Here is a 23759-nt window from a genome sequence, read left to right as displayed (position 1 = left end):
AAATGACATTCCATTTCAAGCCGCCCTTCCGCCTCGATTTCTGATGACATTTCAAAATATTTGATATTTCGTATTTACATTTTGCCGTAAGTTAAAATATTGTAATCAAATATTTAAAATCACATCGTCATGCGTAAAATGGATGGAGGGGAAACGTAGCTACTAGATACATGTTTAGAAAAAAATTTGTAATTGATAAGTGGACAAGACAGTTGGCATCGCGATGTCTTTCATAACGAAAAGGGAGCGTGTGTTCAACGAGTATGATCTGTTTGACCTGCCGCCGAGGAACGAGGGGAAGCTGAAGGCGTATGCGTCCTGCACTGACGCGAGAGCGTGGTCACACTTCTGTTCGGACAAGACCGAGCACCTGGTGGAGATCATAAAGCGGAACAACGAGACGTGCAGGACTAAGTACGTGCCGACCAACGTGATAGTGGACACCCTAATGGTCGCTAAGAACGCTGAGATCGACCGGCTGAGGCGAAGGATCGAGGAGTTTGAGCAAATGTTGGCCGCCTATGACCAGCTCGATTTGACCTGCGACCAGAAATGTGAAATCGCTAATGCCGTATGTATTTATTTTTTATAAACATAGGAATCCATTGCTTTTTCTCTTTTCATTTTAGTTAAATTGGTTCTATAATAATTCATTATCATCATTTCAGCCACAGGATGTCTGTCCACTGCTGAATGCATTTATAAGCCTCCCCCAATGATTTAATAATTAATACCTACTTATTTTTTCCTTTTTAGCATGCAGCTATAAAAGCAGCCAACAAAGAACTGGACGAAATGGTATACTAATGCTGAAATAATACTTAAGATAAATTGCATAAGTAATTGTAATTCATTACTAATTATTTTACAGTGCTTGGATTTGGATCTATCAGGTTTCACTGAGGTATGCATTTGTGTAATAACAATTTTTAAAATACAATTATTAATAAGTAAAATAACTAAACCAACATATTTTCAGGGCATGGATTCCGACGCTTTTGAGGTGTGTAGTAGTTTTTTTCACAATTTTGTTACTGTGTAAATAATTTAGTTGTTATACTCACTCCCTACTTATTTTGAACTATACTATTTACATTTATTTACAGACAGGAAAATCGCGAGGAGATGAGGTATTTATACTATTATTAGATCATGAAATAGGTTAGGTATGTGGTATAGGTTTGTTATTAATTTTTCATTGAATTCCTTATTTTATTTTTAGCCATGCCGATACCGAACCGAAGAGGTAAAGGAAATTTGTAATAAATTAAATAGATATTGTAGAATCTCTCAAGCACTACACTTACTTACTAAACACTACTTTAATCGTACTAGAAGTGTCACTTTCGTTCAGACACAGTTTTACCCCCGCATTAGTATTTTAAACATATTAATATTATTACATTTATTACCTCCTAGTATTTTGCGAATGCATCCTACCTAATTACACACATATTTTAATTATTGGGTAAATGATTTATGAATTTTATTATAACATTACAGACTATGATGTCAAAAGGAAGTGAGGTAAATTGGCATTATTATTTTGTTTCCTGGTAAACTAAATTAGTATTGACAATGTACCTAATTTTGTACTATTTTTATTTCCAGAGTGCCAAGTCTCGAGGTGATGAAGTGAGTTCACTTTCGTAACTTTTCAGACTCGTGTTTTTGCCATCGTTTAGTTTTTTTTAAGTTAGTACAATAAAAATATTAAAAACCTTTATGTGAAAAAAATGTTGCTCTACCTCGAGATGGCTTATAAAAAAATAGATAATTATTTCGTGTTAAATAGCTTAAACCTGTATAGTCTTTTATAGACGCTAATTTTACATTATTTTGTCACTTCGCAGTGGAATTTTGAGAAAGAAGCGACTCCAAGAATGGAAACCAAATCCAATCAAGCTGGGTTGATTTGTATCTGTGATGCTAGTACACGTAAGACTCTGATTTATTGAATCTAGACTAGACAAGTCCCTAGGATAGTGCCCAAAAAATTACCTATATTTATGTAGATTACAATATCATTTTAGTGACAGAAGATATTATGTACTCATTGTTGAATAATGCGACTCTACCTATATAGTCTTGATTGATTAAAGTCAATTATAGTTATTTAGTTACTTGAGCTGTGATTACAATATTTATGATGCCATCTTTAAAAAAATTACTTGAAACCTTTACGTTTAGATACTCAAGATCCAAGAATTCAAGAGATGCAAGATGTTATTATCAGTAAAGATGCCAAATTATGCGCCATGCAAAACACAATAGCGGTACGTGCCCAAAATGTTACTTTTTCAAATTAACAAAATATTAATACCTTTAATCACCTGATTCTTAACAATTTCATCAGGTTATGGAGAATGACGTCTGCGAACCATATTGCATTTATGCGCATATTTATACCGCATTAGAGAAAATTTTTGGAGTATTGTGTCAAAACGATAAGTATAAGCTGTATTTGAGTTTAATGGTTAGTCTTTTTAATACAATTAATCTTTTTAATACAAAGTTACATAATGAACAGTGACACTAAATTTTTTAGAGAGCTGAACGTACAATTTTATTTTTTAGACAGCAGGCAAAGATACCCGATGCATTGATATCAAAGGCAAAATTCTTTACAAGTTGAAGGTGCTAGAAAAGTTTAGTATGGCTCTTATAGCTCCTTGCTCACAAGAAATGAGGGACTCGAATCAAGACTGCGCCTGCCTCCGAGCTGAAGTCGTTGCGCGCCTGGACTTCGCGCCTTTAGCAGCCGACAACAAAACGCCGAGTCTCGACAACAAAAGAGCCCAACTAGTAGCCGACATAATGGAGCACGATGAAATGAAAGAGATCTTGAGCAAAGACAGTGCTTCAGAAAAAAACGACGAAGAACGAACGGACGACGCCTGTGTATTCGATACCTACAGTATAGACACAGAGAATTTGAAGCGCTTGAAAAATTTACAAGAAAATTACGACGATCTAATGACATGTTACGAGAAATTGAAATTTGAAAGAGACAGCCTGCAATCCAAATGCCGTAAATATGAAGAGTTAGAAAAGGAATTCGATGATTTAAAAGACCAACTTAGAGAGTATAATGCTTTGTGGACAGAGAAAGAGCATTATCGAAAACGTTCCATTGACATTGATTCCCTAAAAGAACAATACTTGGTGTTAGCTGACGAAACATCCAACTTAGAAACCCAACTAAAGGCTGAATGCGAGATAAACCATATGAAATCTATTACTATCGAAGAATTAAGAAGTGAAAATATAGCATTAGAGAGAAAATTAAACGAAGCTCTGATTGCATTTGAGAAAGAAAAAAATGCATTTCAATGTAAACTAAAAGAAACTGAGTGTACGGTTATGTGTCAAGAGCAACAAATAAAAAGTTTGTCGGTTCAAATTGATAGACTATTAGAACACAGTCACGACAAAGTTGGTATATTATGAGTTTTAGTAGTTTCAATCTTTTTACTTATTTCTTTATTTTGTTTTATTACCTTTTCACAAGCTGTAGTTCAATTAATTGTTGGCATTTGCAAAAAGGCAACTGATTTAAGGTAAGTTGCACTAACAAGACTGCAAAAATTTGTAACAATCGTCAAAATTTCTTTTACCTTACGCATTTCAGTTACAATCACATGAAGACCCATCACAGTCCTTAGCTTTGATTGATGAAATAGAATCTCTGAAAGAACAGATTAAAAATCTGAAGGACACACTATTTTGTTCTGAAGAAGAAAAACAACAATTACATGAAGAATATCAAGATAAACTCAAATTCATTAATGAACTCAAAATGGAAATTGAAGATTGGAAGAGTAAGGATCAAAAAACGCAAGCACGGCATAACATCACGTCAGAAGTCTTTAAGATTTTTGACATGACGTCGTGTTGTTGTATCATCATTAAGCACACTTTATTTACAGATTTTAAATAAAACATTTTTAACATTGTAGGTACGTATGAGAAAACAGTTCATCGCAATGATTATTTGGAAAAATGCGCAGACAATTTTAGGGAAGAAATGCATAGACTTATGGAAGAAAACGGGAATTTATCTCAAGACGTAGAAGAAAAATCTACTGCGGTTCAAAATCTCATAAACATCATCAATACTAAATCACAAGAGGTTAAACAATTAAAGGACAATATTGAAAAAAAAGATGAGGAGCAACAAATTTTAAATAATCAAATCCAAAAATTAAAAGAAATTTATAGCCATAACATGTCAGCTGTAGAAGAAGAAAAAGTTAAAGCATTAGAGTCATTGCAATTAGCACGACGAGAAAGTCAAGAGCTACTTGAGAAGGTGAAAGATTATAGTGACGTTTTACACCGAAATAATGACATGACAAAATCTTTGGCTACTACGTCTAAAGACTACGATGATTTAAAAAATGTTCTTAAAGATACCATAGAAGAAAATAAAAGTCTTCAAATGGATCTGATTAGTAGGGAGAATAATAACTCGATATTGTTGCAAGAAATTCAAAGGCTTAGAGAGGTAAATTCGTACGCAATAAATAATATTAATAATTTACAAGATCAAAAAAATGAATATAAAACGTCTTTTGAGCTTACGAAAAAAGAAAGCGAAGTTTTGGAAAACAAGCTTTTACAATTTGAATATTTATCACAAGAAACTGATTCACTTAAAATGGCCTACGAAAATCTCACAAAAGAGAAAGAAAAATTAGAGCATGAATTGCGCAGCAAAAAATATGAACTCGAAAAAGCACTAAAATCTCTTCAGCTATGTAAAACAGAAAGTGAAGAATTGATAGTTAAATTAGATCAAGCTCAAATGTGGGAAGATGAGTTAGCAAGATTGAATGAAGCACATAATAAATTAATGGATGAAAAGCACGCACTGCAATTAGAGCTAACTGATAGAAGAAGAAATTTTGAAAGTCTTTTAAAAACTGTCAATAGTAAAAACGAACTTTTACTTCAATCTTCGAAAAAAATTGCTGAATTGGAAAATGAACTGATTGATCTTAAAAAAGGTTATGATCAGCTGTTAGTCGAGAAAAACGATTTACAAAATGATTTCGATAATAAAACTGAGGACCTCAATAATTTATACAATACTTTGGAAAAGAAAATTGAAGAAAATCGAGAGTTATTAGAACAAATTAAAGGCTTAGAGGTGCATCAAAAGACAACTAAAAATAATCTAATTGCTTTACAAAATGAAAACATGCTTACTCAAAATACTTTAAGTGCTATTCAAAAAGAAAGTGCTGCGCTCATTGATAAATTAAAACAATATGAAGTATTAGAGTCAGATTTTGACAAAATTAAATGTGAAAACGAGTGCCTTCAAGATGAGTTGAGTCGTCAGATAGCTGTTTTGGAATTCACCAAAAAAGAAAACAAAAGTTTGATCGACGAAAACAAACATTTACAGACAATAAACGAAGATTTAGAAAAGTCTTTAATAAATACAAGGAATCAAGTAAGTTCAATATTAAACTGATGCAATTATAAATGCTTATGAATTTTACAGGTACTCATCTTATACTGTTTATTTACAGCTCGTTTCTAAGCCCGGAGGTTCAGTCATAACGCATGAAGACATTCTTAAGGAATTAGATGAAATGAAACAAGAAAAACTCAAAAACTACAATAAAATAAAAAATCTCATAAATAAATTAGATGAATCGGTATTGATGATTTGTATTTACACGAACGAATAATTTATATTTAATCTATTAACAAAATTTGTCATGATAATATTTTTCTAGGACACCAAAATAATTAACCTAAGTGAAGAGATTTCGAATCGCGATGATAAAATCGCCATTTTGGAAAATCACATAAACCGCATGGAAGATGAAATCAGAAGATTACAAGATAGCTTAGGCGAGGTTATTGATGCAGGGGAAAACATTAGAGATAATAGCTTTATCAAAATGGATCAGTCAATCCAGAATATTGAAGCTCATCGTAAGTTTTATTATTCATTTATAAGAAATAGTCTTCCATCCTCTCTACAGGAACCAATTTTTACTCAGGGATACTCAAAATGGTTTCATTAAGGTTTTAAATAATTTAAATAAAATACTTTCTCAGATTCGAAAGCGGCTCATAATATGAAGATGGAATTAGCAAAACTGCAAAATGAAAACTCAAAGTTAGAGCAACAATTATCAGTTACCAGAATGAAAACCGAAGAATCATCAAGAGATAGAAACAAGTATTTATCACAAGTAGTCCATCTTCAAAATGAGAGAGAAATTATTGTGACTGACATAAAACAGCTAGAATTGAAAAGTGTTGGTGACAGTGCACTATCACCAGAGCAATGTAGCGTAGAAGATGTTTTAGTGTCATTGGACCGCATCAGGAAAAGCTTGGAAGCTAAAAGTTCTAAAAGTACCTCTCTGGAGCAAACTATACTTAAAGTGCAAACTTCATCGCAAATTTTACTTACCAAAGCTGATGAAGCTAAAAAGTTAGTAGAAAAAGAAAAACAGAAAATCATTATGGAGAAGGAAGATGCCATAAGAGACAGACTAAACATGGAAAAAAGACTAGAAGAACTACAAAATAAATTAGACACTCAAATTAGCAATGATGCGAAGATAATCAAAGATCTTGAAGCTAATATACTAAATCAAAAGTTGATGAACGAACATACGATATCTAAATTAAAAGAGGAACTTCAAGAATCTTACAGAAAATCTGTTGCAGCAGCTGATTCTCTAAAAGAAAAACTTCAGAACTTAAGCGAAGAGAAAGAAAAACACGAAAAGTTGATTGAAAAGTTAAACTCTGACTTTAATGACAAATGTAAAGAACTTGAAGAATTGACGCGTCAGTTAACTGAATTCACTAACAAACCTATTCGTAATTATGGAATTCAAGTACGCTTACCTAGTAATCATAGAAGTGTAGCATCTCAGACTGACAGAATGCATATTTTTGATTATGAAAACTCTTTTCCGATATTAGAGCCAGACATTACAAGCAGTGACAAAAGCGTAAAGAAAAACAATGGTACAGTCTCACATGCCAATATAATTCAGACTACTAAACCAGCTGAAAATATACCCGTATCAAATATACTGCCAAGACAGCATCCTCATTCACTCAACGAGGTTCAAATTTTAACCGCCAATGTTGACCCCACATTTGATTTTGTTAAAAGTAGTTATTTAAATTATAAAATACAACGCCTTAGTCCTGGACGTTTAGAACAGTACTCTATTTCGAATGCAGAAGAGCCAGGCAGTTCCCATACACAAAATCATATTGAAAATGACGGTTTAAATGATCGTCATCTGGTTGATATTTACAATCGGTCAATACACAGTATTTCTTCGAAAATACTTGAAAATGAAGAAGACCACGTTGCTACTAAACCTCAAAGTCCACATTGCCCTGAAAAGTCAAGTGCCTTTACAGCTTATAATTACACATACGAAAACAGTATTGAAACGGAAAGTAATAAGAATAATAGATACAAAGATTCACTATTTATTGAGCCTGCATCTCAACAGTCGACAGACGCAGATCTTTTTGTTATTTATAAAGATAGTGATAGTAATTATGGAGACAAAAAAATCGGTAGAAAGCCGATGACAACAATGGAACAAGCAGAAATGATAGCTGAATCAGTTTCTAGTCAGCAATATTCTAAAGAAAATAAACGAATGAACCAACATAGACAAACAAAAGAGAGAAAAATTAACTTTACTGACAACGACGTTTATCTTGAAGAAGAAGAGAATGATGAAGATGATAGTGTAAAACCTAAACTGAACATAAATTTACCCAGGGTAGAAAATGATAGTAGATCTATCGTAGCAACATCTGAAGGTGACAAGAAATCTCTTGACTCGTATACTTTAGGCATTTATCCGTCACCGAAACAAAATTCATTTACGGATATGAAACGCATCAGAGATTTAGATTTCACCACATTAAAACAGGACTCACCATCTTTACCTACTTTATCTAATGATGGAAATCAATACTTAGATTCGTATAATTCGTTTAGATTAAACTCTGATGAGGAGGATTTGACGCAGAGACTTGATAGGAAAAATCCAAATTATACTAAAAACACTTCAGAATACAATGAAAGTCCTCAACAACCGGATAGAAAAATAAAAATTACCCAAAATAAAAAGTTAAAATCTAATAAAAATAAAACAAATGAGGATAATTATAAAGATGATGCATCACATCATAAACTATCCAGAGTTGGAGCCGATGTATATTTAATAAAATCTAACAGCAAAATTGCAGAAGCCAACGATCAAAATAAAAACGCTTCAAGCACTAAAAAATCCAGAAACTTTGCTCTAGATTACATTTTAGATACAGTCAAGCGTGAAGTAGATACAGATAATGTAAAATTTTTTGACGCAGTAAAAGATCTTCGTAAAAGCAAAAGTGATGAAAGATTTAATTTGGGAAAGATAAGAGAAAATAGCGATTCTATTCCATCAAAACACAGCCCGATTAAAGTGTCTTCGTTAGAGTATAAAACAATATCAAGTCCAAGTAGAAGTTTTGGAAGAATAAGTGACAAAACACATTCTGTTGTTGAGCGCAGTGTTATGGCTAAGATAGACGATTTGACAGACTATGAGGCTAAAATTCAACATTTAACTAAAACTTTGGAAAATACAGAAAAAGATTATAAAAAAAGACTGGATGCAATAAAAGTACAATACGATAGCAATATTAAAAATATACTTAATGAACATAACCAAGGAGTTAGAAATATACAGGGGCTCCATGAAGAAACACTTCAAGACATTATTAAAATTCACGAAAATGAGATCGAAAATTTACGAACAATGAGCATAGAAGCAAACCGAAAAGCAGAAAAGCTTGAAAAGGAGAATCGCTCCTTAAAAACTAAAATTCAAGATCATTCATCAACAACAGGCTTGGATGAGGTTGGTGTAAGTTTAAATAAGTCTATAATCTTCATCTTCATCAGCATCATCATTATTTTAGTCTTCACTGTAGGAACATGACTCTCTACAACTTCCTTATCAGAAGCAAAATATGATACCTACACTCACCACTGGCCATAGCTTGAGGAGGCCTAATGTTAGCATAACTACTCCTTTAGTCGCCTCTAACTATTCATTGTTAATAGTACGTTTCTATAATTATTACGAGGTATTTCACTATTGCAGGAGCCTACCAAGATTGCGCCTGACGCTAAGAAACGCCGAAGATCTCGTATCGATACTAGAACTCTAACAAAAACGAACGTGGAAGCGTTTAACGTTAGACCCAAGATACGTGCGCATGGGCCGTGCACTTGCTCCCTGGATGTCAATGTGTCTGACACCATCCGGAATATTTTCGAGCAAGTCGATATCGACCAACGAAAAATGGCCGAACATACCTACGTCAAGTATATTGCGAACAAAATACTTAACGGCAATGTCGAGGTGATATATTGACATTAAAATTTATTCATAAATCTTTAAAATTAGAGGTATTTCCTGTATATTAATTCCAATATTTTCAGGCGCTAGACGCACAAGAACTTTCATTTCTACATCTCAAAGTGTGTCGGACGTGGAAAACTAAACTGACCAAAGAAGAGGCTCTTCAAAAACGAATAGACTCATTAGAGAGTGAGCTGCTAAACAAACAACGTCACGCACAGCAACATAGTAAGAATTACACATTATTTAATGTAACACAAGTATCTTAAAACTTTTTTGTCAATGCAATCAACAGTCAATCGACAAACCTTTTCTGAACTCTTAAAATGCGACTCCCATTTTTGTATAGCGAAACTATGCAGTCATGTCACGAACTCGATTGACTGACAAATTATTATTTACTAGTTTTTTCCCGCGGCTTCACCCGCATGAAATTTAGTTTGTCACAGATCGACATAAATTATAGCCTATAATATGTTATTCTGGGTTATAAAGAATAATACTGTAAAGTTTCATCAAAATCCGTTCAATTGTTTTTGCGTGAATGAGTAACAAAAATCTATCCAGACATGCAAACTTTCGCATTTATAATATTAGTAGGATTTATTATAATAAAAATCGAATTTACAGCCAATTGAAAACGACTCTATTTTCAGCAAGTTGTACCTTGGAATTACTGGTTAAATCAAAAAAGACCCGTTTAAAAAATGCGTATCTTTTAACAGTAGCGGACCTAGACCGAAAAGTGGCAGAAGAGAGGCGGCGTTTGCAAGAGGTGCGAGAGGCTGTGTGTACCGGCGCGCCGGTGTCGCGCGCGGCAAGCCCGCAGTCCGGCGCGCGCGCCGTGCCCCCGCCGCCGCCCACTGCAGCCGAGAAGGATTTCTTGTACGTGTTAATCATCATTCTTGTCATCATCATCATTATTCACCTTCCCCTTTTACCAAGGGAGAGAGACTCCTTCTGGCACAGGTGCAATTGCACTTACAAAGAAGATTACACCTCTATTTGATTAATTTGATAATGTTCGATAACGAACGTTCATTTCATCATCATTTTCATTTTCTGCTTGGCCTACTGGAGTGTAGAATTAGATTGTCATTTACGTATAAGGGACCCCCCACACTAGCGTCTTTCAAAGGTCGTTGTCTTGCCAGCGCCCGCGCAAGCGTCGACGCCTCAGATCATAGAAGGGATCTATGATCTGAGGTCGACGCAGACAGCATCGACGCGTAACGCAACCCGGCTATTGCGTTAAGTGCTTGTTAGGCAGTCGCTCAGCATTGGCGTCGGTCGCAGCGGTGCTGCTGCAAGCGCAAGCGAGACGACGAAGATCGAAAGAGACTAGTCCCCTACAGTATGTCTACAATGTAAATGTAAATACATAAACTTACGTCTACTTATTTTTAAAATATTTAAGGTGTGGCTGTAAAACTGCTACGTGCCACCTGGAGCTCGGTGAACGAAGGTCGGCTGGGGACCTGGTGCCCGGCGTGTCTGGCGGCTTGAAACAGAAACGCACTCGGACTGAGAGCAACAGGGTTAGTAGTGTAAAGATATAATTCCGAAACACCACTTAAAAACCAACTTTCCTCCACCATACACAATGGGGTAATTTTTACAGCTCATAAAAAGTACCCTCTTATGCCATCTTCGGATAATCCAGATTTTGGACTATTCAGCTACGCGCTATCTTTGTTTTTTTTTTCTTTTACAGGCGGTCCTAGCTAAAATTGACGTCGAGGAAAGACGAGAGAGAAAACTATACAATGACGAGCCGCCGACGCGCTTGCGACGGGCTCACGACCGCCAGTCCATCCGGCTCCACAAGAAATAGCAACTACTTTTGGCCGGGGTTAGACTTCCCATACAGGCCAAAATGAAAAGCCTTTCTAATCCCGCCTACAAGGACTTGACAAGACAACGGATTGACATTATCTCCTGAGAGAATCCCAGATTGACGCGGATTCTAGAAGAACCTAGAAGTTTGTGATCGCTTGCTTCAAAATTACGGATATCATTTCTTTACAAGCGGTGTCGGTGTGCATCTAAATTTGTGGACGATTTTATATTTATTTACAAAGTATTTTTATCCTTTATCTTTGTTTATTCGTTGAAAGTATTATTTATAATGTACCTATTTATTGATAAATTATTTGTTGTAATAAAAAACCATTAAAATTTATCCTGTTTTTATTTTGTAGTAAGGAAAACATTATTAGGTACCTATGCGTTTTCTGGCATAAAACACAAACAAACCCACACAAACCAAAAATAAATTATTCTTACACATTGTAATTTCCTTTTATTTACAATAAATACTCATCTAAATAGGACCTAAATAATATCCTCTAGGACCTAGGTTGTCTGGAAAAGATTAGACCGCCTAATCCATACAGGGTGTTAGGTAAATGGGTATATGAGCAGACACTAGCCCATGTTAACATGGCTATAATACAGGGTGTTTGGCGCATCGTGTGCCAAAATAATTTGGCGGATAGAATGGGTCATTACCTATATTTTCAGCCCCCATAACACGTTCCATGCCAGGCGGCTACTTTTAAATTAATTTTTTTAGTAATTTCACCAAAATACCCAAATCGCATCATTTAATTTCGATTTAAAAAAAACTACTAGGCGTAGCTTCAAAGTAAATATTTTGTTTTGACGTGCATTGATGTAGGGTTGCATCAAATCTAAATTTACTGGCAAATATCATCTAGGTTTATTTTTAATTCAACTTTGAAGTTTTCCGAAAAGTTAAAAATGGACTGAACATTTAAGTTTACATGGCTATAAAAAAAAAAAAAAAAGAGATAGCGATCTTCGGATTTTATCAAAACTTCTCTAGTCTATCCCCATTCAAACGGTATACTAATCTTGTTTAAATAATAACAAAAACTTCACAAATTCCTTAAATTAGTGCATTGACTCTACTCGGACTGATTTGCGAAATTTGTGTTTATAGCCCCTTTTTGTGTGAATAGCACGTTAAATACCTACAGGTAAAAAATATTTATCTTATGCAATGTAAAAAGATTTTCCCTATCGTTTTTCAATGTGGATTTCTTGAATTTGGGGACGAAAATAATTATTTTGATCGTTTATTAATTATTACAAATTTAGTTCAAAATGTCCGCCTCGGCAACGTATTTACTCACGACATCTTCTTCTAATTTCGACTGTTGTCGTATGCAGCCACATTTCTCTTTTTATTACTACAAAGGCGTTTTTTATTCGTTGTTGTAGTTCTTCTAATGTTTGAATCCGTTACGTACACCAGTTCTTTAGCTCGTCCCCAGACGTAAAAATCAAACGGAATTAGGTCTGGGGAACGTGCAGGCCACTGTATAGGGCCATCTCTTCTAATCTACGAGTAGAAAACGCCTTTGTAGTAATAAAAAGAGAAATGTGGCTGCATACGACAACAGTCGAAATCAGAAGAAGATGTCGTGTATACGTTGCCGAGGCGGTCATTTTGAACAAAATTTGTAATAATTAATAAACGATCAAAATAATTATTTTCGTCTTTAATTTCAAGAAATCCACATTGAAAAACAATAGGGAAAAGGTTTTTACATTGCATAAGATAAATAATTTTTACCTGTTAGGTGTTTAATAACGTGCTATTCACACAAAAAGGGGCTATAAACACAAATTTCGCAAATCAGTCCGAGTAGAGTCAATGCACTAATTTAAGGAATTTGTGAAGTTATTGTTATTATTTAAATAAGATTAGTATACCGTTTGAATGGGGATAGACTAGAGAAGTTTTGATAAAATCCGAAGATCGCTATCTCTTCTATTTATTTTTTTATAGCCATGTAAACTTAAATGTTCAGTCCATTTTTAACTTTTCGGAAAACTTCAAAGCTGAATTAAAAAAAAACTAGATGATATTTGCCAGTAAATTTAGATTTGATGCAACCCTACATCAATGCACGTCAAAACAAAATATTTACTTTGAAGCTACGCCTAGTATTTTTTTTTTAAATCGAAATTAAATGATGCGATTTGGGTATTTTGGTGAAATTACTAAAAAAATTGATATAAAAGTAGCCGCCTGGCATGGAACGTGTTATGGGGGCTGAAAATATAGGAAATGACCCATTCTATCTGCCAAATCATTTTGGCACACGATGCGCCAAACACCCTGTATAAATGGTATGGTGAAGTCATTGAGTTATAATGTACTACGTACTAGAGAAGACATGTCAACTAGGTCTAGACTGTTTCTGGCACGTAAATAGGTCCACGGACCGAAATTCAATTAGTATGTGCTCAGCGGTTGCTGTGACAACACGCTTGAGTGCAGTTTTGTTTTTTGAAATATGCCATCCTATAGACGAAAATACTGTTCAAATAACTCCAGATACATATTAAGTAAAAATCAAGGAATGACTTTTTACCATTAAGTTGTACATTTATGCACTTTAAAACACTAATTTAATTTTAATTTGTTAATTACAAGGCGTCACCGCGGCGGCAGCCATTATACGAAAATTTCAAAAAATAAAAATCGCAGACTTGACACTGACGCATAAATTAGTATACGAAAGGAAGGTTAAATACAGCAATAAAAAGATTTTTTTTAAGATTATAAGCACTTTGTATTGCACAAATTACTAATAGTCCCGTCCAGCCCCTTGTGTTAAGCTAAATAAGCTTGGGTTACGGGTGGGCTTACACAATAGTCGTGCGGCATCATGGATCAAACTTGTTTGAATCTCACTGCTGTTGTTCGTATGCGACTGGTTAGTTAGTAAATCACCCTAATTATTGACACCTAGCTCACGAGATAGGCTAAAATTATAATAATTGTACAGTGTGTCTGGTCACCAGTGTCCGACCCGTTAGGGCGCAGTAATATGATCAATTTAATCGACAAATCCAGTATTAAAAAATTACAGCTATTTTAATTTTTTTAGTTTCTGAGTCCGGATGGATTCATTTATTTACCAAATCTACCGATGTACAGGACCTATGAGTATAAAAGTGATTCGTTCGACAGCTGAAAAAGTAAGCAATACGTTGTCATCAAAAGCTTCCATTTAAATTTCTTAGAAACACTTGGAAAAAAATGATGCTTCTTTTTAGATTTTTCAATGTTACAAAAAACTAGAAAGTTTTACATTTTTAGATGCACTAAGTCATTACCTAAAAACTGATATACCTTGGCTTTAAATCAACTAGGTGCTAGCTACACAGGAGATGCAGCGGTGAAAAGGAGAGGTGGGAATAGTCCCGTAACTTCTACCTCACAGCTATTATACGTGTACTCAACCACTGAGATAGTTAACAATAGAGACAATAAAATAACTGAAAGTTTCTGACTTTCAGTTATTTTATTGGTTCTGGAGTGAAGGCGTGGGTCATCCCTAGCTTTGTTCCTACCGTGACGAGTGGGAATTTTTCTAAAATCTCAAGATGGACTGACTGAAGACAGCAGGAAGACGCTGGGTGCAGGCCACTATCAACTAGGCGATGTGGAAATCATTAGAGGAGGCCTTTGTTCAGCAGTGGACGTCCAGTAGCTAAAATGATGATGACGATGTTTCCTTACAGTATCCAATTCAATAGGCAGAAACTAAACGTAAACGAAGTGTCGCCTCTGTAATGGTATCATTATCTATAACTCATAATATTTCGTGCGCTGTTGGATGACAGTTTTAAACTAGAGATGGGTAATTTTTTTATCGAATTAGAAAATACCAGTTAACGATTCTCAAGGCGATTATCGATTACATTAGATTTTAATCGGGAAGAAAAATAATTAATGGCTTAAACATCAGTATGAAGCCCATACGCACTTGTAGCACAAGTAACACGATTAGCCTCAGTCCCCTCAGTTGTGAATCGCCAGTTGTAATTTTAAAATCGCATCACAGATAGGGTTGCCAGGCGTCCGGCTTTAGCCGGACATGTTTGGCTTTTTAGGGACTTGTCCGGCCAAATATTGCCTTGTCCGGCCTGTCCGGCTTTTGTTAGGCTTTTTATTTGGTTGCCGCGCCAGGCGAAAGTCGAGCCACAGAATCATGTGAAGCGCACGCATCAGGATGTTGGTTAGCAACCGATGGTACTCACTCATGAGCTGACACTAATTGCCGGCTTTTAGGGTAAAATGTCCGGCCAAATGAAGCACAAAGTCCGGCTTTTGTGATTTTGGACCTGGCAACCCTAATCACAGAGTGAAGTAACTAACACCAAAAAACGGCAGAGCGAAGTGATTTCGAATGTTTCAACTGCTACGTTTTGTCACTTGTCTAGGAGGGCAAATTTTAGTCTAAGGGAGGGGAGCTTAGATTACATTACAGGAAACGCACAATATAATAAAAGAAAATAATGTAAGTAGCTGAACCTTTTTGCTATTGAGCACCATGAAAATGTAACACAATTTAGCCGATTTGTTTATTTTCACAATCGTTTCACAATGTCTATGATGAGGCGACCGCAGGAACGTCACTATTCGTGCAATCCTATCAATGAAGTACGACATTTTCTGGTGCAGATTTTATCGCCATAAATTATGAAACTTGATAGTCATGGATTTGACTGACAGCTGTCCGTCAAATTCCCGCCCCGCACCCCGCACTGTACATATTTTGTTCGCGATGTCTGTTCTATACGTAGTAATATTACTTCAATGGGTGAAGTCAGAAAATTGATATCTTCATTTTAATTATTTTAATTTTCATACAAATCGGATTTTATAAAATTTATTTTGTATGAAAATTAAAATAATTAAAATGAAGATATCAATTTTCTGACTTCACCATACCATTTATATTATAGCCATGTTAACATGGGCTAGTGTCGGCTCATATACCCATTTACCTAACACCCTGTATATACATTTATTTTTTTTCTTTTCTTGTGTGGCGTACAATAATATATTTTATTTGTTAATTCAATAATGTTATTCAGTTTACAATATTATGAGTTATTGTCCTGCAGGTTTTTTGTTGTCATAGCATATATAAGTTTTCTTCATGACATCTGGTGAAACTGTCATTTTTACCCACTTATTTCGTAGCGATGCCGCGAGTGTAGGTCGGATTGGCGAAGTTTATGGACGCTGGTTCAAAAATAGGATTCTCTTCATGGACATCGAAGCCCTGTGCCTTGGCTTCCGCCTCGAACCTCTCGTATTCCCGTTCATCCATTATGTCCACTAGCACCTTCCAAACCAGGACAGTCAGTAAGCCGATGAGGATAACGGTGCCAATTGCAATGCCCACGGGAACTGCGGAACAAAATTTCAGCTTAGTTTTAATCTTAGCATTTTCCTGCAGATACATTTTTGGCCAAGCTTGGATGTTTGCAAAACTGACCACTGTGCTGGAGGTCGCGGGTTTCGACTATTGTGCAATAAACTGTTAAACGACACTTCCCTTTGAGTTGGCAATAAAGTTACAATCTGTATTACACGCATAGTTGCTTACCCCAAATATTCGCTTTCGGTGGCGCTTCCAATTCCTTTTGTATTATTATATGCAGTTTCTTGCTGTTTTTGTTGTAGCTGTGAAGAAATACTAGTGCTGTACCGTTTTCCAATACTTTCCGGCACCATTTGGCCGTCGGCCATTTTGATGCGCTTATTTCAGTTTTATTCAAGATTTGGACGTCAGTGTTGGATGTCTGATTGTATTTATCGTCGCAGTACATTTGGTTATTTAGGTAGTTGCAGTAGGCGTAATCCTCGAGTTCTTTGCATCGCTTCTCGGCGCAGTCTTCACAATCTTCACAGAACGCGCCTGAATACGTTTCGTTTTTCCCCGCTATCTTGTGGCACACACATTCATCGCACACGCATTGACCGTTGTTCGAGCAAACCTGAGGAAATATATTCACTTAGACAAAAACATATTTCACATCAATGCATTAAATGCTACACTACATTTCAGGACAACATGTTCAAAGCTATTATAGAGGGTAGAGGTATGGAGAGGTCCAGCTGAGCTAAACAACTTTCTTAATTCGTCTCATATAACATCCACTCTACCGAAACCACACGGCTAAATCAAAAACATGCCGTTACAATATAAGCAAGCTAACGTTTACACTAGCGTAAGACCCCTTCGATTTGGTATCACTATGTATCTATTGGGCGGGGCACATAGCTCGCAGAACTGATAGCCGCTGGGGCACACAAGTTCTCGAAGACATAGTGTGGACAGGCCTCCCACTAGGTGGACCGACGATCTGGCGAAGGTCGCGAGAGGTACCTGGACGCAGGCGGCGCAGGACCAGTCTTTGTGGAAATCCTTGGGGGAGGCCTTTGTCCTGCAGTGAACGTCATTCGGCTGAAATGAACGATGTAACTACCTCCTTAGAGTACGGCGCGAAGCAGTTAGAGTTACGGTTGAAGCAGCTACAGTCCTCGCCTCCCCAGTCCTCGTCGCATTCGCAGGCGCCGTGGGTGCACCGGCCGTTGTCCGAGCATAGCTTGCCGTCGTGTCTCTTGCAGGAGTTGTCGTCAAACTCGCAGAAGTCGCCGGAGAAGCCAACGCTGCACTTACATTTCCCGCATCTGCATCGAACAATACAGGTTATGTTCCCCAGTCGATGAAGCACAAGATATCGTGCCCTGAGTGCCTGAGCAACTGCACGCAGAAGAATTTAATGAATGCCTCTGACAACGCCACTCTTGTGGCGGAGTTTTGGGCTGACACTGTGTAGGTTTTTTGTCGACACGATAAGAAGAAGAATACAGGTTATAAAGATAAAACTAAACCTAGGAATTAAACTCGTACTTATTTGTAAGACAAGTATTTCGACAACCCAAGACAAGCTGTCCTGGCGCCTCAGAACAACGAGAACCCACCCCAAATAATGGGAAAAAGGGCTAGAGAAAAGAAGATAATTTGTACCCACATGGAGCAATAAAATATAAATGACCACTTACTCGCATGACCCCCTCCCACTACAGAACCTTGTACCATTTTCATGTTTACACTTGTCTATTTCCAAGTCTGTTGTACTCGTTGCAGATTTGTCACATTGACAAATATTACCACCTCTGTGAAAAAACGTATTAATGAATTAGTTTTAACATAAACTTAATAGGTAGTTATCTTAATCATAATCAATAATATAATTATTTTATAAATATTAGCCTCGGTTTGCTCGTTCGAGAGGTTATTACCCGTCAACCTGTGTTTGTTAATAGAGCCAATTTATCCAAAAATCTTTAACAAGTGACTATTCAGCTAATCAATTTGAAAGTAAGAGCGCCCGTATTCACAAACGATACTTGCTTGTGAAGCAACAAATCAAACGAACAGCGTTGAATAAAGCTCTGTTATTGGGTCGTGTGTCACCCTGTGCGTTCACGCTCACTGTGAGACCTCATAGTAATGTTTGTGAATACGGGCGAAGAACGGGAATGACCTGGGAAATAAACCTTAGATTTAGGTTATTAGGTAAGATTTTTCTCATACGATTAATTAAATAGGTAAGTAGTAGTATTTTGTAGCGAAAATGGTTAAATTATGAAGGTTTTTCACAATATTCTTAAAGGAGATTCCCTATCTTCGTCTGTACCCTTAATTTGATGATTGTCAACTACTAACCGGTCGCTATTGCAGTTGCAGATACCGCACTGATAACTGCCAGCATTGCTACACATAGATGAATTTTGGACAGCTTTCTCATCTCTTTCGCATTCACATTGACAGTCGATTTCGAGTTTGATCATCAATTTGTCTGCCAGCCCGCCGACTGTGGGACCTACTTCCAGATCTACGGTAGTGTTTTCTGGACAAGAAGTCACTTTTATTTCAGCTTTCATAGAAACAGCTTCTTCGTGTGCCATTTTGCATCTTTCGTCAACAACAGTACAATCTGGGTCCAACTTCAACTGTACGTACGGTGGCCACTGATATTTTATCGTGAGGTGCCTTACTGATTTCTGTAATTCACACAGGCTGAGTTAGAGTACGGACGACAGCAAAACAAGCTAAACACAGTGTCGTCTTATCTCGTTTAAAATCCAGGCTATTTTGCAACAAAAATGTATCTATAGGCTGATGTGCTGTCGACTATACAAAAACCATAATCGTACATTAATACCAGCTGTAGACTCTCGTCAAATGTAGTCCGAGAGTTCTCGCCCAGGCTCGCCCGAATGACTCGCGAGACAGCCGTATGTTTTTGTACCTACTGTACTGCCAGCATTACCACTTTCAGTAAACACTCTTTTTCGTAGATGGTTTGAATCATTTGCATTACCTTAACTTTAGCTTTACCGGTGTTTGTATGGAGTTTGACGCTGTTAAAGTTAGGCTGAGTTGCACCACCAAACTTAAACGGTAACTATAACGATAACCGGTGGTTTTTGTATGAAGTTTGACAGATTTTTGACGTTTGTCAAAGTTAAAGTAAGATGGTGCAACTCAGCCTAAAAGTAAGATAGCGCAACCCAAGGAAAGCAATTTTTCTTAAAACTTACCAGATAAGCCGTCTTTATAATTTCGTAAATGTCTGATGTCAGCTCGACATATTTAGCACCTGTTATTTGCTCTGCCAGAGCTGTGTAGTCATATTCAACTATTTTATTTGCTGCAAAGATGATTATAAAATTCCCATCGGAAGACATCTTATTGATTTGACTGACTGATGGATAGTCTTGTATGAGGCTGTGATCATAGAACTTGGATTCGTTTAGGTGGCACTTCATGTCATTAGGTATCTCGGCGCCGACCATCTTGCCGTCACCGGCGCTGTGGTAGGCCGCGTCGGTGCACAGGATTATAATCCTTTTCGCATCAGACCTCCATTCCAGTTCATCATCACAAGCCATCACTTGCATAAGCGCGTCGAGGCCAGCTTCTTGGTCATCGAAGTTTCCACCGGTTTTTATCCCCTTCATGGCCTCAACAAACTCCGTCATATTTGAAGTGAAATTCAGGTGATGTCGATAGGAATAAGCGTAATGCAAATTTGGTCTGCAAACAAGAACAATCTTGAAATGTGTTACGAGTATGTTTACTTTAAAAAAATGCGTAAATAGGTACTATGAAAAAACATACTCAACAAAAGGCAGGGCTGGTTTTTCAATAAAAGTTCCAAGACCAAATTTTACGTTGTTGGTGAATTTAGTAAGCAATTCGAACACAGACTTGGCTTTTGTTTTTAATGATTTCACCGTGTCTCTCATAGTATAGGAAGAGTCCATCAAATAATATACATCTAGTGGAAAATGTTTGGCAGGCTTGTAATCCATAACAAAGTTGTAGGTGGCTCCAGGGCGAATTTTCAAATGTAATTTTTGAGGTCTCAACTGAATACTTTTTAATTTTTCGTTTCCTAAACGAAATTTTTCACTTGTGATATTTTTTTCTGTATACATCACTGGGTTGTACAAGAATTCTTTCTTGCACCATGATTTCTTAGACAAAGCCTCTGACTGGCATCTGCTAGTGGTTATATTTGGCTGCGAAAAGGTTAAAATGATTTAATTATTTTCTAAATTAAAAAAGTAGCTGCCTGATGGATTGTGAGATCAAGAGCATTATAATTTTGTAGGTATTATTTTTTATATCGGGGCTATCCCAACAAATTGAAACGAATTACAATCGTCATCATGTTGGATCCCGTTTTACCCCCTTAGGATGGAGTTTCGTAAAATCCTTTCTTAGCGGATGCCTACGTCATAACATCTACCTGAATGCCAAATTTCAGTCCGATCCGTCTTGTGGTTTGGGCTGTGCGTTGATAGATCACTGTGTCAGTCAGTCAGTCAGTCACCTTTGAGTTATATATGTATATTTAGATACGTACTTCAGAACACCAGACGCACTTATCACCGCCATAGGCTATACATTCTCCACATGTTGCAAAATTACTACAACTTATACCACAAAATGATGGTTTTACATACAAAATGAAGAAAACTATTGCAACTAACACTTTCATGATAACTTTTTTATAATTAAACTAACTCAAACGACCGTTATGGTGCTCGCTTTGCTAATCATTTTGAATGAGGATGTTATTTCAATATTTAGCTCGATAGGTTAATTAAGGGCAAGTTTGACATTGTGTACTTTTAATTAATTAATTATTATTAAAACTTGATTGCACAAAAAAATAGTTGCAGTACAAATGGCGAACTTAATGCCTTGTGGCATTTATCATAAATCTATATATACAGGGTGACTGGAACTGAACCCGCCATAGCTAATACGCGTATAGAGGAGGTCATTTGCTAATTATTGAACCTTACTTTCTATGACTAAAGTTTTATAGTTTAGGAGATATGTCAATTTTTCAGATTTTTCCGAAATTTGACCTAAAAACTGCTACAATTTTTTTCTCGCGTGATTTCAACAGTTTTTTTTTATTTGATATTAATATCGAATATATCTTTATTCACATAAAATACATTTCTGATCCAGATAATGATTGAATAGCTAGTTACGAGCCGCCAAAGTCTAACAAAAGTACAAACCACGATAAATTATTCTACTTCGAATTCGATTTAAAAAACAATTAATGGTGATAATGGATTGCCAATAATCTTAAAAATATCTCTAGCTTCTCTTCTTTCCAATGATATATCTCACGTTGTAATTAGATATTGAAATTTGTCAAAAATTCAAAGTTTATGGAAGAAAATAGAGTAATAATACAAAAATTATCCATACAAAGTTGATTTTGAATTTTTTTAAACTCTTTTCTTCATGATGTGATTATTATTTTTAAATTCATTTTTCAAAAAACACACAACAATAGTTATGAAAAGGAGTATAGCAGAAAATATGAGATGTTTGAAGAAACTTTGTATGGATAATTTTCGTATTATTACTCCGTTTTCTTCCATAAACTTGGAATTTTTAACAAATTTCAATATCTAATTACTACGTGTGATATATCATTGGAAAGAAGAGAAAGTAGATATATTTTTAAGATTATTGGCAATCCATTATCACCATTAGCTTTTTTTTAAATCGAATTCTAACTTGAATTTTTTATCGTGGTTTGTACTTTTGTTGAACTTTGGCGGCTCGTGACTAGTTATTCAATCATTATCTGGATCTGAAATGTATTTTATTTGACTAAAGGTTTTATTCGATACTAGCGGCCGCCCGCGACTTCGTACGCGTGGATCCCGTTTTAACCCCTTCATCTATCTTACGCGGTTTAGATTTTTTCATACAAATGATTTTTCCCGCTAACTCCCGTTTCCGTGGGAATTTTGCAATATCCTGCTGTAACTAAGGTTTAAGTTTACTAAGATAGCTGCATGCCAAATTTCAAGCGTCTTACTTAAGCGGTTTAGATTTTTTCATACAAATGTTTTTTCCCGCTAACTCCCGTTCCCGTGGGAATTTTGCAATATCCTGTTGTAACTAAGCTTTAAGTTTACTTAGATACCTGCATGCCAAATTTCAAGCGTCTAACTTAAGCGGTTTAGATTTTTCACACAAAAGAATTTTCCCGCTAATTCCCGTTCCCATGGGAATTCCTAAGTATCCTATAACCTGCCCAGGAGTACGAAGAATAATTGTACCAAGTTTTGTTAAAATCCGTCGAGCAGTTTTTGTTTCTATAAGGAACATACAGACAGACAGACAGACAGACAGACAGACAGACAGACAGACAAAAATTTTACTGATTGCATTTTTGGCATCAGTATCGATCACTAATCACCCCGTGATAGTTATTTTGAAAATATATTTCATGTACAGAATTGACCTTTCTACAGATTTATTATAAGTATAGATTAGTATCAAATAAAAAAATCGGTTAAAATCATGCGAGAAAAAAAATTGAAGCAGTTTTTAGGTCAAATTTCGGAAAAATCTAAAAAAAGTATAAAAATTGACATATCTCCTAAACTATAAAACTTTAGTCATAGAAAGTAAGGTTCAATAATTAGCAAATGACCTCCTCTATACGCGTATTAGCTATGGCGGGTTCAGTTCCAGTCACCCTGTATAAAAATGAAACCCGTTTTCCGTTGTCACGACATAACATGAAAACGGCTTGACCGATATGGCTGATTTTTTTTTGTAGTTTTCTAATACTCTGTACAAGGTTTTTACGGAAAAAAATATAAAGAAAATCTCTACGCTAAGGCGGTACGAAGTTCGCCGGGTCAGCTAGTAGCTCATAAAAATGATGTTTTAGAACATATTAATAAGTAATTTTCTAGTTACAAATACCTGGCCCTTTAGGTTCGGAATTTATTTTAAGACTATGAAACCTATATTACTATTCCTATGTTTATTTATTATATATTTAATTAATTAATGAATTAAAATAAATTTAATAATTAAAATAAACCGGAATGAATCATCTTGACTATGAAACTAGCTGGAAAAGTTAAAGGCT

The 23759-nt window shown here is 35.8% G+C and overlaps 2 protein-coding genes and 1 long non-coding RNA gene across 3 annotated transcripts; 2 read left to right on the top strand and 1 right to left on the bottom strand.

The window, feature by feature from the left end:
• Positions 1-25: 25 nt before the first annotated feature.
• On the top strand, positions 26-10242 carry LOC135088183 (golgin subfamily B member 1-like; the record flags this gene model as incomplete). The annotated part of the gene is made up of 19 exons (XM_063983073.1): positions 26-571; positions 757-798; positions 872-1003; positions 1107-1130; positions 1223-1246; positions 1504-1527; positions 1612-1635; positions 1854-1938; positions 2191-2276; positions 2357-2476; positions 2578-3435; positions 3632-3821; positions 3960-5461; positions 5541-5669; positions 5751-5952; positions 6079-8918; positions 9165-9425; positions 9506-9653; positions 10151-10242. Coding segments are annotated over exons 1-19 (7131 nt in total), but the record flags the coding sequence as incomplete, so codon positions are not given.
• Positions 10243-10248: 6 nt separating this feature from the next.
• LOC135088006 (uncharacterized) lies at positions 10249-11607 on the top strand. Its single transcript, XR_010260939.1, has 3 exons — positions 10249-10310; positions 10843-10963; positions 11140-11607. It is a non-coding gene; the product is annotated as an uncharacterized LOC135088006 (long non-coding RNA).
• A 4797-nt stretch (positions 11608-16404) lies between these two features.
• LOC135088352 (integrin beta pat-3-like) lies at positions 16405-21396 on the bottom strand. The gene is made up of 8 exons (XM_063983200.1): positions 21204-21396; positions 20453-20856; positions 19873-20368; positions 18995-19332; positions 18328-18441; positions 17748-17952; positions 16865-17255; positions 16405-16665 (listed from the first exon to the last, which is right to left on the bottom strand). The coding sequence occupies exons 1-8, from the start codon at positions 21336-21338 to the stop codon at positions 16445-16447; spliced, it is 2304 nt and encodes a 767-aa protein (XP_063839270.1). The 5' UTR covers positions 21339-21396; the 3' UTR covers positions 16405-16444.
• Between the last annotated feature and the right edge of the window lie 2363 nt (positions 21397-23759).

Source organism: Ostrinia nubilalis, chromosome 3 (assembly GCF_963855985.1).
Source record: "Ostrinia nubilalis chromosome 3, ilOstNubi1.1, whole genome shotgun sequence".
Classification (NCBI taxonomy): domain Eukaryota; kingdom Metazoa; phylum Arthropoda; class Insecta; order Lepidoptera; family Crambidae; genus Ostrinia; species Ostrinia nubilalis.
Note: the sequence above shows the minus strand (reverse complement) of the source record. Positions and strands in the feature narration are given on the sequence as shown.